A 19,076-nucleotide genomic window follows, 5' to 3' on the forward strand; every position below is an offset into this window, starting at 1 on the left:
AACCCAGCCGTCTCTGCTTCTCACTGTCGGGCCACACAGTTCATCATGAGTGCGTGACCTGTGATCTCTGCTCCCCACGTGGCTCTGGTCCCCTTTCCTAGGTGACAAGTGCTGCTTCTCAGTCCTCGCACTTAGTCAACATCTGCATGCTCCCCCAGCTCACTGCCCTCTGAACATTTTGACCTTGGAGACCTCGAGTTCACCTAAGCCACGCACTACCCTTCCTTATTATATCTCAGGGTGGGTTGTGAGTTTTTTGTTTGTTTGTTTTTTTTGGGGGGGGGGGTTGTGAGTTTTTGAAGGGGAGATCGGAAACCCTGCTTTCTCAGCCCACAGCTGCACCCTCTAAGCCTAAGGATGCCGAAAAAGATGGCATTGAAATCTCCTTAAAAAAAAGTGTAAATCTGAAACAAAATATGATTCAAAAGGTATCTTGAAGTCAAAATTTTACCTTTTGGGAACCTCTTAAGTGGTGGCATTGTTATGAGGGTCATCATTCAGAGCTTAAAGAAAAAGCAACATTTTAAATGTAGATGTGATGAGTTCATTAAATGCCAGACATTGATCGTTACAGCTTTTCAAACCAGAGTGCAGGAGCCGCTGAAGTACCCTGCAGGGTGAGTAACAGCACTGAATCCCCCAGGAAAGGCGTCCAAACCAGTGCGGCTGACGCTGCAGAATGCAAGCTGGATGGAGAGTCAGCAGAAGAACTCTCAGAGGGGCCACTTCCTAGTGATTCAGTATCTTGTCACAGTAAAGATTTAGCTGCAGACATGAAGGCTGAGTTAACATCTCGTCGGCAGATCTTGACTTTTGTCTTACAAACGAACATCAATTGACGTGTCTGGATTCATCGTTTTGCTTGTACTCATCCAGTATCACAGTAACTAGTCAAAAATCTCCCCTGTGAATGCTGGGAACAGGCAACATACTAAATAACGTCACTCACTCTGGTGGTTGCAGAAGCAATGGTGGGTCACGCAGCTGGTGCATTAATTTGAGTCAAAACATTCACACCAACATGTGCTGAAATCACTGCGTTTTTCACTGCCCTGTGCTTGCAGTCAAATAATGGCCAGGTTCACTTAAGGAGGTCCTGGGTGAAACCATAAAAATCAACACCTCTTATTCAGTCTTTACCTGAATCCACACCTTTATAATATTCTATATGACAAACAGGAAGTACCAATGCACACGGCACACCTATTTCTAATCAAAGCCCAACAGTCTCGAGCGGAAGCCCTCTTGCACCTAGGGTGCTAATTGAGCAGCTGCTTTTTTCATGAAAGACGTTTGGTTCTGTTGGGCACACATGTTATAGAAAATGAGGCTGTCACTTCAAGGAAAATAACTGCAGTACTTGTTGCCAATGATCATATTTAAGCTTTCAAAAGGATTAGAATTCTGGAAAACTTTGATCACCTTCCATGAGCTTTGATCACCTTCTCAACTGAGCTATAATTCCCATATCATAAAATTTACCCCTTTTAGAGTGGTTTTTCTTTGTTTGTTTTTTTAAGTTTTTGGGGGGTTTTTTGTTTATTTTTTGTGGCAGAGACAGAGAGAATCAGAGAGAGGGACAAATAGACAGGAAGGGAGAGAGATGAGAAACATCAATTCCTCATTGCAGCTCCATAGTTGTTCATTGAATGCTTTCTCATGTGTGCCTTGACCAGGGGCTACAGCAGACTGAGTGACCCCTTGCTCGAGCCAGCAACCTTGGGCTCAAGCTGGTGAACCTTGCTCAAACCAGATGAGCCCGCGCTCAAGCTGGCGACCTCGGGGTCTTGAACCTGGGTCTTCCATATCCCAGTCCGACGCTCTATCCACTGCGCCACCGCCTGGTCAGGCTAGAGTAGTTTTTATATATTCACAAATTTGTGCAATCATCACCATTATCTAGTTCCAGAACACTTTTGTCACTGGAAAAGATACCCCGGGCCTATTAGCAACCCCTCCCCCTCCCCCTCCCCCTCTCCTCCCAGCGAATATGGTATCTCTCTGATTTTGCCTATTCTGAATATTTCATATAAATGGAATCACACAAAACTCAAATGATATTATAAAATACTGCATGAAAGATGAAAACATTTGGAAGATCTACAAAACTCAGTGGACCAATATTCTCCAAATAATGAAAGCGTTATGTTACAAAATCACAGACAGGCAAAAGATGCCTTCAAAGTGCAAGACAGATCAATGGCCTTTAATGTAATATTTTACAAAAAGTTCATTGATATTGTGTCAGGTTGCACGCTGAAAATAACCTCTAAGAAATACTGTTTGTTGAGTTTTGGTGTGATATCAAATATCCCCGCCCCCCCCCCACACACAATTTTTTGAAGACTGTTTATATATTCCACCACTTTCCAACAACACAGAAGTATGAGGCTAGATTTTCTTCATATGTATCTAACAAAACCACATATAACAACAGAATGAATACAGAAAAAAATAAAAATCTAGCTGTCTCCTCTCAAGCCAGAGATTAAAGAAATTTACAAAACTGTAAAACAACGCCACCATTGTAGTTTCGGGGGGGAGCAGAATAAGGTTACTTTCATTAAAATGTTTATATTAACAGTAAGCTCATTATTGTTATTTTAAAATTAATATATATTTTAAATTTTTCTCAGTTCTGCTTTTCTGAGAGAGAGAGGAAGGGAGAGAAAGAGAAAGGGACAGAGAGGGAGAGAGAGAAGCATTAACTCACTTTCTACTTTTCATATGTGCCTTGACCTGGGATTTAACCAGTGAACTCAGGTTTAAGATGGTGACCTTGGGGTCAAGTTGGCAACCTTGGAATTATGTCAGTGACTCCATGATCTGGTCTGCGACCCTGTGCTCAAGCTGGCAACCCTGTGCTTGAGACAGCCATCTCGGGTTTCAAACCAGCTACCTTGGTGTTCGCGGTCACTCTATCCACTGTGCCACCACCGATCAGGCCAGTTCTGCCTTCTAATGTGGTAAATATCAATAAGATACAGCTCACAAAAACAAAATAGCTTAGGGTCTTCATTGGGTTTCAGGAGTATAAAGGAGACCTGACACCCAAGAGTTTGAACCTTGAGGCTAGCACTGGTAGTGTGTATCTCCCAGTTGACAAGTAGACACACTTATAATAGCTCTTCAGTCACCTTACTGAACTTTCCTGTATCCATTGTATTATCAATTACAGTTTCATCTAAACAGGATACCCAACAACCGCCTTGTCACTTTGTTCTATGCAACAGCCACTGACTTCTGCACATTGGCTAGAGGGCAGGCACAGACTTCAGCCTGCCTTGTTCTTGGAGAAGCCCGAGTTACATCTGTTGATTGAAAAAGGACCATGAGGCCCTGGCCAGTTGGCTCAGCGGTAGAGCGTCGGCCTGGCGTGCGGGGGACCCGGGTTCGATTCCCGGCCAGGGCACATAGGAGAAGCGCCCATTTGCTTCTCCAACCCCCCCTTCCTCTCTGTTTCTCTCTTCCCCTCCCGCAGCCAAGGCTCCATTGGAGCAAAGATGGCCCGGGCGCTGGGGATGGCTCCTTGGCCTCTGCCCCAGGCGCTAGAATGGCTCTGGTCGTGGCAGAGCGACCCCCCCCCCCCCGAGGGGCAGAGCATCGCCCCCTGGTGGGCAGAGCGTCGCCCCTGGTGGGCGTGCCGGGTGGATCCGGGTTGGGCGCATGCGGGAGTCTGTCTGACTGTCTCTCCCCGTTTCCAGCTTCAGAAAAATACAAAAAAAAAAAAAAAAAAAAAAATAAGAGAAAGGACCATGAAAGCAGAAAGATGTAGTAGAGTGAAAATATTATACACTCTGCATGCTCTAACTGTAGTAATTGACCAAGATGTTGTATAAAAGGAAATAATCAACGCAAGAGAGTCAGGACAAGTATTTGAAATTGATTGGAATGTTTAACTCTTAAATATGTTGACAGTGGGTCTCCAATCTCACTGTGCAGAAGACCCAGCTGAGAAGCTTCTCTAAAAGGTGGGTTATTGGTGCCATCCCCCAAGATTCCAATTCATTAGGTTTTAAGTAGCTCCAGGAATCTTCATTTAAAACAACCTTAGCCTGATCAGGTGGTGGCGCAATGGATAGAGCGTCAGACTGGGATGTGGAGGACTAAGGTTCGAGACCCCGAGGTCGCCAGCTTGAGCACAGGCTCATCTGGTTTGGGCAAAAGCTCACCAGCTTGGACCCAAGACCACTGGCCTGAGTAAGGGGTTACTCGGTCTGCTGAAGGCCCACAGGCAAGGCACATATGAGAAAGCAATCAATGAACAACTAAGGTGTCGCAACGAAAAACTGATGATTGATGCTTCTCATCTCTCTCCGTTCCTGTCTGTCTGTCCCTATCTATCCCTCTCTCTAAGTCTCTCTCTGTCTCTGTAAAAATAAAAAACCTTAGATACAAGTTTTAAATAGAAAGGGCATTATGTTCATAAGAATAAAAGACCTACCCCCACTTCTCAAACTTTTCTCTCCAGAGTGACCACTGTTAATACTTTGTGTTTCCTTCCAGAAATGTTCTGTACTTATACAAACCATATGAATAACTTTCTTTTGTCGTTAGCAAAACACAATTGGGAGCACATTAACTGTATTTTGTCTTGATTTTTTTTCTTTTAGCAATATATCTTGGATATTGTTTTTTGAATTTAACATATGGATCTATCTGCCTTTTAAAAAATAGTTGCATAAATGCTATATTTTATTTAACAGTTTTCTATAGGTGGACAGTAAAATTTTTTAAAATTGTTGTTCATTTGTCTTTGTTCATGTGCAGGAAAATATTTTAGAAATGCCATCATTAGATGAAAAGGTGTGTGCATGGTCAATTTAATAGCTAGACTTGGCCCTTCTGACACCCGGGTGACTCTCTCCAGGTGGTTCTATGACCACACCTAAGAAAAACTTCCAGGGCAAAGAACCAAACAGATCATCATCAGTTATACTTCAGGAGTTTTCCTTTCAAGGCCAAGAAAATGGAGATGGTATACAAAAACTCACAGGCCATCTTGAAACAGGACAAAATTTATTTAGTTGTACGTCAATAAAAAATTACTTGGATACATGAAGGGAAACCTACCAAGCACATAACCTTTCATAACACCTTCAAAGAACTGTAAATAATAACATTTTAAACAGGAAACAGCAATACATGTGCTGTAATTCTTTATAGAGTTCTCCTTTATTTTGTTGTCAACATGAATATTGCAGACAGATTTTACTGTGGTTTTTGTAAAATGGCAACTTCAAAGGTGGTAGAAACCACCACATCCATACATACAGTCAGTCAACAAACAGCTGTACACTGAACCTGAACAGGTTTATGAAATCATAGCAGGGTCATTGGGGATAAAAAGTGGTTGGTATTTATGATGGCATCGCCAGCGCAGGGCGAGCATCGAAACGCATTGGCAATAGCACCATTCAAAATCTTGAACACTGCCTCTTGTTAATTTGGTGTTATCAGAAAATAAAAGTTAATGAAGTCCTATAGTCAGTTTTAAAACACACATGCCTTTCCACCTAACCATCCTAATTACATGATAAATAGAGAGAGAGATTGCCTCGGGATGGAAGATTACCTTTATCAAAGTCAAGAGCTAGGTTCTTTATCAGCAGCCAAAGCTGTAATGGAACCAATAGGTCATTGTGTTGAGAGCCAAATGGAGTATGCCATGCAATTTATCATCCGGAATCATTTGCAGGCAAGTCTCAAGTCATCGGAGCTAATATTGAGTGTGTATATCAGCCACGCTCTGTTTCTCCTCTCCGTTAGCTGCCTTTTATTGTTATTGTTATTGTCAAGGTCCCTCTCATGACACAACCCCTCCTACTAGGCATCAGGGCAGGAAATAATAAGATGAAACAAAAAGGAAATTTGTCCATGTAATCACTTGTTAAACAAGCTCTGAAGGGTTTCGTAGCTAAGAAACTGAAACTGCTGGCTAAAATTAGGCTTGGGGTAACATTCTATGATTCTAATTACTAGGACCATTCCTGCCTCTAGTGACCAGGGGTAACTGAGAATGGTCTGTATTCACTTCAGATAAATTGGACCCCAGACACTGGCAATGGTATCAAAGGGTTTTCTGTGTGCGATGAGCAAATGGTGAGTAGAAATTTAAACAGTTCTAAAATATGTGTAAACAAGTAAGGCAGTCAGTCAGAAGTTTCAAAATGATTCCGGGAAGAACATTCTGCAGTCTGAAAAATGTCTGGCTTAGAAAAATAGAGATCTCAGATAAAGGAAGAGCGTTATTGGATGTCATGGATCACAGCTGTCTTCCAAATGAAATAGAGCAAGAGACTCCTTTTAAAAACTGTGCGGAGCTCAGGCACCAGAGAGGGGCCATTTGCTACCACGACTCCAATGTCAGGTGCACAGATGCCTAGACCAAGAGCATTCTGTTTATTACCCTCACGATTTCACAGTCTTACATTCTGGATGTGCAACACACTTTACAAATGATTCAACTACCAATTAGTTCTCTCGTGTCAACCGCAATTAGGTCTCTTTTTTATTATTGGGCACAAGAAACTCAGGGAAAAAAAATTTTTATAGGCTCCAGATTGTGCTCAGAAACAAAGAGGTCAATGATATGAATAAAGTGCTTGACTCATAGCCCTTGATTCAGAAATTGTGAGCACAAAAAAAACAAGTTTCGCTAAGGAAATTGTTAGGTTGTGTCTTAAGATTCTGTGGATCACTGGATCCTATTGAATCCAGATGGATGGAAATGCTTTCTGTAGACAATTATTGAGAAATTATACTCCCTAGCTGTGGAATGCTTTCATAAATATAAATATATATATTTTTTTTTCTTTAATTGTATTAGATGTACTACCTTTAAAATTAGAGCCTGTATTTCGTTTACAGTGAGAGATCAATAGCTCCCTGTAACAATTTCTGAAATCTCGTCATATTCTTGTGCTTCAAACCCATTTTACTGGTGAGCTTTCCAGAGCATTTCGATACTCTAGTTTCACTCTAAGTTCAGGCAGACCTCAGAGGTATTGTGGGTTTGGTTCCAGACCACGGCCACAGAGGGAGTCTCTCAATCGAGCAAGTTGTAATCTTTTTGCTGGTGGGGGTCTTGCCTTCAATTTGTAGAAACACACACACACACACACACACACACACACACACACACACACACACGTGCGCGATCTCTGTGAAGCACAATAAAACAAGGTCTGCCTGTAGCTGGACTGAAATGCTTTTACCCCTTGTCTTTGTTTTAAAAAACTGTATCTGCAACCCTAGTTCCAGTGGATGGTGAGGGGAGGATGTCTACAGGGGCACGTCTGCCAATTACTAGTAAGCTGTCTCTGAAGGGAGTCGTCATTCTAGAACACGGTGGAGTCCTTAATACCGAGCCGCATCACTTCTCCCCGCGCGGAAGATGGCGGTGCTGCTCTCAAATGAAGCCGTGACAATGGCATTTACAAGTGACAGTGCCGGTTACCGCACAAAGCGCTTTCCCATGATACATCATTGGCTCCTCACAGCGACCAGGCGAGGTAGGCGTGAGAACCACACAGAAATCTCACATGACACAGAACGAGACGCTACACATGTGCACCACCCATGGATTTTTTTCTGGACTGTTCTATAATTTGAATACATGGTTGAATGAGTAAAAAGAGTATTCCTACCAGGTAAAGTAAACCACATATATAGAAGGAAAAATCGTATTTTTGTGTGATGTCGTAGATCCACCCTACAAAACAAAACAATATATATATATATTTAGTGTAACGTAGTTGATAAGTCAAGAACACAAAACAAACACTTATTACAACTATAAATATTTCTATAATTTACTTATATATCACTTAATGCCCCAAACATCTTCTTTCGCCACTTTCCAGTCTGGGCTGTATGAAGCAGGTCTCAGTGCCAGACTGGGGCTAATAAGGCTTTTATCTTTTAAGCCACTAGGGCATTGTTTTAAGGCCCTGGGACAGTGGCCTGCGGAGGACCCACAGGGAGAGCTTCTGGCTTGGAGCCCTGGGGCTAAGTCTCAGGCCGGCACAAAGCCAGCAATGAAAAGGGAATTTAATGATTTCCTGGTTTCACACATACAAATACAAATCCTTTCCAAAACCTTCAAAACTCCCTTGAAGAAGTTTCTAGTGCAAATTAAAAAGGCTGCGCAGGAGACACTCGAACTTTCTGTCAATCTGAAGTATATAAGGGTAAACAGAAAGAATTAAATGTCCCAGATTTTATAAAATTGATATGTACAGCTATAAAAAGTTAATGTTTATATTTATAAAATTTTAAACTGCCAAAGCAATAGCCCTGAATGCTGACTAAATTAACAGTTCTTTTCAAATAATACTCTAATATTGTCATCTAATACCATCTCTTTAAAAAAAATTATTTAATTTATTAATTATACAGAGCAGGGGGAACAAAAAGTATGGTTGCTTTACTTTAGTTGTTCAATGATTGTTTTTTTTATGTCCTTTGACTGAGCAAGCCCAAGATTTCTTTTCTTTTTCTTAAAATTTTATTTATTCTTTTAAGAGAGCAGAAAGGGGAAAGAGAGAGAGAGAGAGAGAGAAAGAGAGAGAGGAGTGGAAGTATAAAGTCATAGTAGTTGCTTCTTGTATGTGACCAGGCAAGCCCAGGGTTTTGAACCAGCGACCTCAGTGTTCCAGGTCGACGTTCCAGGCCAGATAAGACATTTCCATATAATATTCTTACTGGGCACTCTGTAGAATACTGCTATATTTCATGAACTCTAAGGCACCATGAATTAATTACATGATTCATCACTACCTATGTATCAATAGGAAAGAAATAATCCTTGTCAATTAAAATATGACTCAAGGTTTTTCAGGATTTTGTAAAATGCATTCCAGTTTCAAAGATGTCAAAATGTGTGTGTGTGGGGGGGGGGGGAAAGCACCTCAGAAACTATGAAATAAGATGTTTCTCTCCCTTCAGTGATTAATTCTCAGACTCAGTCACATGCCACGTTCCCCACGTAGCCAACTATGCAAACCGAGAAGATGAAGCCGCACACAAGAATTTTATTTATGGTGAAAATGTACATGGGAGCATTCCCTTGTTCCATTTCAAGTGCATTACTTAGCAAAGGCACAGGAAAAATAGAAATGATTTAATGACCAAACACAGGATTCCATGGCCACTTTTCAAAAATATCTTACGGGCGAATGAATGCATAAATTCAACTTAACCTTCTCCCCCCAGCAAACAGTTACACAAAAGTAACTGGTCAAGGGGGAACCAGTAGCTCTGACTGCCTGGTCGTTCTCTATATGGCTTTGTTTACTGTACCTTGTATGCAATTAATGTGTCTGGCCCAGTCATGGAAGTCATAAAGAAAAACAAACACTAAATAGCATTTAAAAATTATAACTTTTAAAAATACCCCAAAGCTATGAATTCTGGGTATTCTTCACAAGTTAAGTTTTGAGCTTGTTATTTGATATACACAAGAAATATCAGACTCTTTCGCTGTGACTTAGCAAAATACTCAATCGTCTTAATCTCCAATTTGAGACAAGAGGAACTACAACAAAAAAAGATTAGACGTATAATCCGAAAATAATGATTCTGCCTCAGAACTGAATTAGAAAGGCACACTGATTAGGAATAAAAACATTCCCAACTTCGGCTCAGTGTCACCATCTGGTGACCGTGGTCCACTGTGAATCATGACAAATGAATGAGTCACTTTGCAGAAAACGCAGAGAGAGGTCTGAACACGTAAACAGCGTCTACACAAGACAGGACTATGCGTAAGGGACCATTGGAAAACAGCGAGTAACTGTAAACAAGGTGCTCATATTCCACTCATCCCACAAAAAAGCTGACTCTGTCCTTTCAATAGTTAATTCCTCACTTTTCCTATGATCAAGTGACAGCGTGGAAATGATGGCTCTTAAATGACAAACGCCGATGGTGGAAGCGAGCTGAACTGCCATTGCCGCTTAACACGGACCTCAAAATGGGACAAGATCCTAACCAGCTGGGCAATTAATCTGCATTTATTTCAGACTATTTACTTTTTGTTTGAGTGGCTGGTCTAAGTTCCAGGCTCTGTGATGTGGCCCATACACACCACTCTCCCCTACTGCCCTGAGCTGACCACAAGCACAAGCAGTACTGAATACTTTGGAGTTTCAAACACATTTCTCTTGGCACCTATTCTGTACACATACTAGTGTCCCTTCTGGGGCACCATGATTAAGACCATCACCCTTAGGACACCCTGGCACCTCCCTTCTGCCTCCCCATGCTCCCTTTCCTCTCTGCAGGAAAAGGTCTGAGAAGGATATTATACATTGTTACAGCCTTAAATTGAATTCATTCTGTTTTAAAAATCTGTCATCTCTCCCTTTTACATTCGTAAAAAAAAAAAAAAAAAGTATAACGGTTTGTAAAAGCATCTCAACACACTCGTTATTAAAAGTAACTAATATGTTACTTTTTTAAAAAGTACACCTAATGCCACTAAACAACTTAACAATACAAATTGGAGGACTAGTCCTCAATTAAATGTTAGATTAATCCCACAGGTCTTTCCAATCTACCTTTAGGATTTTTTTTTTTTTAGGATTTATTTTTAAATGACTCCGGATCCTTTCATCTTTCATTGGTGCTTCTAGTTTGAGCTCAACTCAGTTACAAGTCAGATACAAAGCCGTCATGAGACACCATACGTGACCCCGTGCTTTGACCCAGCACAAGTGGATGAAACTCTTCTGAGCCAAGACATTTCAGACAAGCTGCCCGCCTCTTCCTTAACCATCTCTCCCTACAGGTCTAATCTCCGTTCCTCCATGGGCAGCCTGGGATCCTTGGCAACCTTGATCCAACCGTCAATTCAAATCAACGGCTTCCGAGCCAAATCTGGTTCCCTGTTAAACTGCATTTCCTTTTCATTTGAGTCTGTCGAATGCTGAGTGACAGCTGTTTTTCTTATTTATTAAATGCGTTCCCAGCTCTTGGTGAAAAACATCGCAAATTGTTGGTAGGGTGTCACATTTCATGGGAATGGAGTAAATCTGTGTAGATTCTAGATCAGGGGTCGGGAAACTTTTTGGCTGAGAGAGCCATGAACACCACATATTTTAAAATGTAATTCTGTGAAAGCCATACAACGACCCGTGTACGTTACGCATTATCCAATAAACATTTGGTGTTGTCCTGGAAGATAACTGTGATTGGCTCCAGCCACTTGCAACCATGAACATGAGCGGTAGGAAATGAATGGATTGTAATACATGAGAATGTTTTATATTTTTAACATTATTTTATTATTATTATTAAAGATTTGTCTGTGAGCCAGATGCAGCCATCAAAAGAGCCACATCTGGCTCGTGAGCCATAGGTTCCCGACCCCTGTTCTAGATCAATTAAACCTGGTAGCTGAGTTTTGCTATATTTTACACTGGGAACATGCCTGACCAGGCAGTGGTGCAGTGGATAGAGCATCGGACTGGGATGTGGAGGGCCCAGGTTCGAGGCCCCAAGATTGCCAGCTTGAGCGTGGGCTCATCTGGTTTGAGCAAAAGCTCACCAGCTTGGACCCAAGGTCCCTGGCTTAAGCAAGGGGTTACTCGGTCTGCTAAAAGCCCACGGTCAAGGCACATATGATTAAAAAAAAAAAAAAAAAAAAGGAACATCTGAAAAAGTATCTGTTATTATTACATCTTTGAAAGAGAAGAACTGAATGCCCAGCAATATTTATTATAAATGAATTAGATCAAGAAGTTCATGCTGCTAAGTGACATGGTTGAAATATCTGTTCAATATCTTTGATTGTACATTCTTCTCCTTAATGGAAATGTGTGATTTTCTGAGGTGCTACTCAATTGTACCAGAATTTTTGATGCCAGTAGAAAGTGCTTTGAAAAATGAAACACATTCATTTCTAAACCCATTTAAAAAAAGAAAAAGGTGATGTGAACAGTAATTTACTTTGTAGCAACCCCAGCTAAGGAATCATTTCTAGCCTATGGGGAATTTCTCGCAAGAATTTAGTGTGGTTATTTGGTTGCTCACATTGCTAGTTACTTGCGAACTACAATGTGTGAAGGCCGGGCTTGCACCTCACTGCAATGCTGGCTCTGCAGCCTGGAAAGGCAATGAATTAGACACAATACGGTCAGCCAGTGACAAGTTCAGCCATTCCTCAGAGCAGGGGTTCAGCAGAAGGAGAACAAGCAAACAAGCAAAAAGAAGCAAAGTCCTCTGTAGGCTGCTGCCCTCGAGATGCACATCAGAACACTGATTCTGGAGTCCTCAAAGCAGGATTTAATATACATTCATAAAAGGTTCTTAACCATTAATAGAACAGTTGCTACCATCACGGAGAATCACGTTCAGGTAGAGTCCATCTCCAAGCAGGTAGAGATCACGCCTGATGTCTGAGGACTGGGTATATCTAACTCTCTGTCTTCTAGTTGCAATTCCTCTCTCTTCCACTCAAGAAAGTGCATAAGCATGCATCTCTGAGCAGCCTCATCCGGGAGATCCCATATATAGCCACTGGGTTTCCCGATGTGATTCTTGGGACTTAACCATAGCCAGTTGCAAATACTGTTAGCTATACAGGCAAAATCTATGATTTCTTGAACTTTAAATTCTGAGGGGGACTTAAAAATGGATGTGTTGGCATGAGCCTTCCTCCAGTGAGGTCCTAGGAAAGGTGATAACTGTAGGATAAGTAGAGATACCGAGAAGGAAGGGGCGAGGAGGGCTTTGTCCTGTGCCCAAGGGTGCCCCCATCCACTGGGAAGAGATATTTCTGCAGAGGATGTGAAAATAAAGGGCAAGATAGGTCAGGCAAACAGAGGGTGGGACATCTGAACAGCTGAGGCTCTACCAGGTTAGCTTAAAATACTGCTCAACACCTCTGGCCACTCTGACAGTCGTCACCAGTCCTGGTCTGGTCACCTTGACAGCCATCTGCAGACAACACCTTATGTTGACAGTTGGCCCCGGTCCCTGCCTTCAGTCTTTAGACAGAGGATAGACCTAGTCACCTTTACCCAGTACCTGGCCTCTTGGAGATTAAGTCTACCTACCCAACCCTGACGTGCCTTTCTACAAAGTTTAAACAAACACTCCTCATCGGAGGGTTCAGAGAGGCTTGACATGGGACCCCTCAGTGTTTATGATCACTTCTGGTATGCCCACTGCAGAGAGCAAATTCTCTGTTGCACTGGGGGAAACACATGTAAGAGATTATGTCCTAGATGTCTGCCCATGAGGCCTGTGGGAGGCAGAATGTTGCCAGCTTTCCCTAAATGCCCAAGTCCTCACCCCTGGAACCTGTGAATGTTCCCTTACGTGACAAGAGGGACTTTGCTGATGGGATCATGTCAAAGGCTTTGAGCTGGGGGATTATCCTGGATTATCTGGCAGACCAGTGTAATCAGGGGTGTCTTTAGAAGTAAGAGAGTCAGAGAGAAATGAGAAGGTGCTACGCCCCTGGCTCAGACAAAAGGCAGGGAAGCGGATTCCTCCCCGGTTCTGCCGAAACCTTGATTTTAGCCCGTTTGGATCCAGTCTAGGCCTCTGCCCTCCAGAACAGGAAGATCATCAATACGTATTGTTTGAAGCCACTAAATTGGAGGCAATGTGTTACAGCAGCAACAGGAAACAGCTAGAGGGCTAGATCCAGCCCATGGGTGTGATCCGCTGGGCTTACAGTCTTTTCAAAATCAGGAAATGTTATCTAAAAGTTCATAGTCTTGGTTTCTCTTGGGGAACACCCCCGACACCAACAATAGAGGATCTGGAAGCAACAGCTGTCCCCAAGAGGCTGCTGCCTCAGTCCTGGCGGGGCTCTTGGGGGTCCTGTACTATCCCACGGTCCCTCCCTGACCCCTTCAGGGCTGGCAGCTTGCCTCACGGATGAGGATCAAAAGTTCCCGTGCGTTCTACATGGAAGAACGCCCTTTAACGCGATAGCGTTTATAAATGAGAAATCGGAGTGGCAGGGGAAGGAATGGGGAGAAAAAAGAAACATGTACACAAATGGAGACCTCCTTCTTAATTTACCTCGGACGTCAGAACATCGGTGAGAACACAAGCAAATGACCTACGGGCACTCGACCCTTGAGAACCTGGCCCGGGTTACCTGCAAACGGTGGTCCCAGCAGCGCCGAGATGCCATTCGCACAGATGATGATGCCGTAAGCGTTGGCCAGGTGCTCGATCCCCACCAAGTCTTCAGTCACCACGGGCATGAGCGAGAAGTAGCCGCTGGAGAAGCCGATGAGGGCGCAGATGACGGCCAGGCCGGCGTAGGTGTGCGCCAGCGGCAGGACGAAGATGCTGAGCACGAGGGTGAGGTTGGCCAGCAGGAAGACGTTCCAGACGCTGGTGCACGGCAGGTCGGCCACCACGCCCAGGACCACCTTCCCGACGATGTGCACGATGGCGATGATGGACGTCAGCGGGAAGACGTTGTTCTGCTCCGACAGATTATACAGATGGACTATTTCCGGGAGGTGGATGAAAGGGATGACAAAGCTGCTGTAGGCAAACAGAGCCCAGAAAATAAAGGCTACAAACACTCGATTCGTAAAGAGCGAGGCTGCCCCGAAGTAGCCCGCGTACCAGTCCCGGACGCCCTTCCGGACCCGGACGGTCAGCTGGCTCACCGTCTTCAGGACCCTAAAGGCACACACGTTCCGCCTGCGCCCGGCCTCCTCTTGGCCCGCCTGGGCTGCAGGGTCCCCCGGCGCCTCCTCGGGCCCGGGGCTGCCCTCCTGTTCGTCTGCCCTGCCCAGCTGTCCACTTGACTTAACCGATTCGGTGGAGTGAGCCGGGGGGACGCGCGCCTCTGTCCCCGCCGGGTCCCTTCCGTCCTTCCCGGGAGACAGGGGTCGCATGAGCGCCCCGCAGACGCACAGGTTTAAGGACACAGCGCCCTGGATGAACATCGCGTTGCGCCAGCCGTACTCGGCGCACAGGTACTTCAGCAGCAGCGTCATGAGGAAAGTGCCGAACCCCGTGCCCGTGGTGCTGAGGCCCTGGGCCAGGGCGCGCCTCTTCTGGAAGTACCTGCCCACCATGACCACGGCCGGCAGGTAGGCCATCCCGCTGCCGAAGCCTGCACAGCGGAAAGGGAGAGAAGAAGCGCACAGCAGGACATCAGTGGCCGTGCCCAGGAACGGCAGCATTACCTTGAAGGTCATCTGCATTACCTTTGATCTCTATACTGTTTGTGTTTTTTTTTTCTTTTTTTTGTGACAGAGACAGAGAGTGACAGAGAGAAGGACAGAGAGACAGGAAGGGACAGACAAATAGAGAGATGAGAAGCATCAATTCTTCGTTGCAGCACCTTAGTTGTTCATTGATTGCTTTCTTATATGTGCCTTAACCGGGAGGCTACAGCAGACTGAGTGACCCTTTACTCGAGGCACTGACCTTGGGGCTCAATCCAGCAACCTTGGGCTCATGCTGGTGAGTCCTGCTCAAACCAAAAGAGCCCATGCTCAAGCTGGCGACCTCAGGGTTTCGAACCTGGGTCCTCCGCATCCCAGTCCGATGCTCTATCCATTGTGCCACTGCCTGGTCAGGTTGTTTGTTTGTTTGTTTTTAAACAAATGATAATGACTGTAAAAAAAAAGCAGCTTGGCGGGTCAGCACCAAGAGGGTCAGTCCCAAAGTTTCTAGCCCATCAGTTACTCCAGCAGGCTTTGCAATACAGGTGACTTTAATAATAGAACAATTCCCATTCGCACATCAGAATGTAAGCTCCAGAGCAGGGCTGCCTCTTGACTGTCACCCCTGGTACGCGCCCCTTACTGCCCAGAACAATGCAGTGTGTGCTTAGTGATCTGCTGAGAGAACGGATGGGTTCCAAGGACTCTGGTGTCAGGTTTAAGTGCAAGAAGTACCTGGGAGAGTATTTATGGACAAGGGAGGAAGATCACCCCCAGGCAATTTGCAGAGGTCTCAGGAAGGGGCCAGTCTGTTCACAAATTAATTGGAAGAATAAAAGGAATTATAATGTGGCCATAAATATATGTACTCCATGTCAAAACCACCTAACACTTATTTGTAGCCCTGCTTTTGGATTGTATCTTTCCTAGAAAATAGCACAGTCTGTGATTGATGTGCACAGACACAATTAAAATGCTGGTGGGGGGTGTTTGCATTGGGGCCAGTGGTTGGGAAACTGTCTGTGCTTTCTCCTCGGTTTTGCTGTGGACCTAAACCTGCTCTTCTGAATGAAGTCTATGAAAAACAAATAAATAAAATGAAATGAAAATAAAATAAAATAAATAAAATACTGGCCAAGAGGTTGTGGGTTGTTCTCAAGTTTCAGGAACAGACAGAGAAACCATGAGACCCATTCTCTTGTTTTTTTGTTTTTTTGTGGGTTTTTTTTTCTTTTTTTTGTGACAGAGACAGAGTCAAAGAGAGGGACAGATGGGGACAGACAGGAAGGGAGAGAGATAAGAAGCATCAATTCTTTACTGCGGCTCCTTGTGTTCATTGATTGCTTTCTCATATAGTGCCTTGACCGGGGGGTGGGGGGTGGCTACAGCAGACAGAGTGACCCCTATCTCAAGCCAGCAACCTTGGGCTCAAGCTGGTGAGCTTTGCTCAAACCAGATGAGCCCATGCTCAAGCCAGCGACCTCAGGGTCTCGAACCTGCGTCCTTCGCATCCCAGTCCAATGCTCTATCCACTGCGCCACCGCCTGGTCAGACCCATGAGCCCCATGTCAATGATCACAGGGCCCCACCTGGAGCTCCCCACATTAGGATGGCAGCGTACAGTATAAAAGAGACTCTGATCAATGTCACTCCCTGAAGCTGATGCCTCCCTAGTTCAGCATCATTTAATAGTTGCAGAATTACTTGACTTTGGGAGGAGACCAGACTGACCACACAGGCTGATACAGTAATAATTAGCACTGAGTGCCGAGGATGTGCTGGTTGCTTCCCAGGCTTAATCTGATTGAGTTTTCTTTAGAAAACTAGCTGTGGTTATAAAAGGGGGTGTTGAACAGCCCTGGCCAAGTAGCTCAGTTGGTTAGAGCGTTGCCCTGACACATCAAAGTCTCAGGTCCTATCTCCCTGAAACTCAGGACACATACAAGCATCAACCAATGATGGCGTAAATAAGTGAAACAATGAACGGATGTTTCTCTCTCTGAGAATAACAAACAAACAAACAAACAAATAGGGGGGTGCTGAATTTTATGGAGATTAAGTTACTTTCCCAAGATCCCGTGGCTGATAATTGGAGAGATCAGGATGGAATTCAGACCTGACTTCAGAGCCTCGTCCCGTTCTCCTGGGTCCCTCTCTCCTGCCCACACTGCCTCTCACCCTACACTGCTCACCCCCCAGCTGCCAGCCGGCTGCTGCAGAAGAATTAGGCTTATTTACTGTATGTATTGTTTATGACCTGACACCCCCCACCCCCTGCACCCCTGTTTGTTAGATAAGGCGCTCCATGAGGTCAGGGCTGTGTTTTGTTCACTGATGGGCCTTAGAACACTCTCCCAGGTGCCTACAACAATGCCTGGCTCACAACAAAGGAATGAGATCAAGTTCTACGGGAAGACAAGTGGTCACATTTAAAAAATAATAGCTATCTCTTTCAATACAAGATTAATTTTCTACTTCCACCATTAAGGAACAAAAAAAGTCTCAGTTGCAAAGTAAATGTAATAGTGCTTATTTTGGGGGGGAAAAGTACTTGTTAAACAACCAAGAAATTCTTTGATATTAAATATTGTGGCACAGAATTATTGCCCTCCATAATATTTTGAAGCAAATTCCGATGATATCATTTTATGTGCAAACATTTTTAGAATGAATCTCTTAAATATTGATTATGATTAAACAACATAATCCTATCATTGTCTTATCTGAAAAAATGAACAGGTCTCCTGGCCAGTTGTTTGGTGGATAGAGCCCTGGCCTGCAGTATGGATGTCCCGGGTTTGATTCCTGATCAGGACACTCAAGAGAAGCAACCATCTGCATCTCTTCCCCTCACTCTTCCTCTTCCTTCCCGCTTCCCCTCCTGCAGCGAGTGGCTCAACTGGTTCAAGTGTTGGCCCTGGGCACTGAGGATAGCTCTGTTGTCTGAGCATGTCAGCCTCAGGCTCTAAAAATGCTGGATCTACCCAGCAGAAGCACATGCTGGAGTCTGTCTCACTATCTCCCCTCCTCTCACTTAAAAAAAATTAAAAATAAAAATTAATAAATAAAGCATATACTTGAGCTTATAATACAATAAAAATTTCATATTATACCATTGACCTTTGAACAACATGGGGGTTAGGGATGCTGACACCTTGCACAGTTGAAAATCTGTGTATAACTTTTGATACGCCCAAAGTTAATTAATAGCCTACTGTTTACTGGAAGCCTTACAAATAACATAAAGAGTTGATTAACACATGTTTTGTATGTTATATTAATTATTTACTGTATTCTTAAGTAAGCTAGGAAAGAGAAAATGTTACTAATACAATCATAAGGAAGAGAAATATATACTTACACTATTTGTTGAAAAAAATCCACATATAAGTGAACCCACACAGTTCAAACTTGTGTTGTTCAAAGGTCAATTGTATATCTAATAACCATTACATATTAGTTTTATTATGTGCCCAGTGCTTCATACCGATTATCTCATATAATCATTTCAACAACGCTGTAAAACAAGTACTCTTAATTATCCCATTTTCCAGATAAGGAAACTGAGGCTTAAGTAGGTGAGGTAATTTGCCCAAGTTACACAGATAAAATAAGTGAGACAAAAGCACGAATTCCGAACTATAACTTTTATCTCTTATTCTAATGCTACCATCAATGTGTTATTTATTAGGATGGCAGGTCTGTACTTATAAAGAAAATCAGGCTTAAAGACAAAGAGAGAATCTTAAAAGCAGGAAAAGGAAAGCAGTTAATTACTTAAAAGGGAGCTCCCATATGACTGTCAGCTGACTTCTCAACAGAAACTTTGCAGGCCAGACAGAAGCGGCAAGAAATATTCAACGTGATAAAAATAAGGACCTACAACTTTTTCAGCAAAGTTATCATTTAGAATTGAAGGACATA

The 19,076-nt window shown here is 43.6% G+C and overlaps 1 protein-coding gene across 3 annotated transcripts in view; it reads right to left on the reverse strand.

The window, feature by feature from the left end:
* SLC16A14 (solute carrier family 16 member 14) overlaps positions 1 to 19,076 on the reverse strand; it is a 44,361-nt gene that overhangs the window by 5,629 nt on the left and 19,656 nt on the right. For 2 of the 3 annotated variants that reach the window (XM_066345295.1, XM_066345297.1), the window contains one exon: positions 14,120 to 15,097. In XM_066345295.1, the coding sequence (XP_066201392.1) occupies positions 14,120 to 15,097 (978 nt within the window). Of the gene's footprint in view, positions 1 to 5,002; positions 7,715 to 14,119; positions 15,098 to 19,076 lie in introns of those variants that run through there. The other variant, XM_066345296.1, reaches the window with a different exon arrangement.

The sequence above is a fragment of the Saccopteryx leptura genome, chromosome 7, assembly GCF_036850995.1.
Source record: "Saccopteryx leptura isolate mSacLep1 chromosome 7, mSacLep1_pri_phased_curated, whole genome shotgun sequence".
In the NCBI taxonomy this organism is placed as follows: Eukaryota; Metazoa; Chordata; class Mammalia; order Chiroptera; family Emballonuridae; genus Saccopteryx; species Saccopteryx leptura.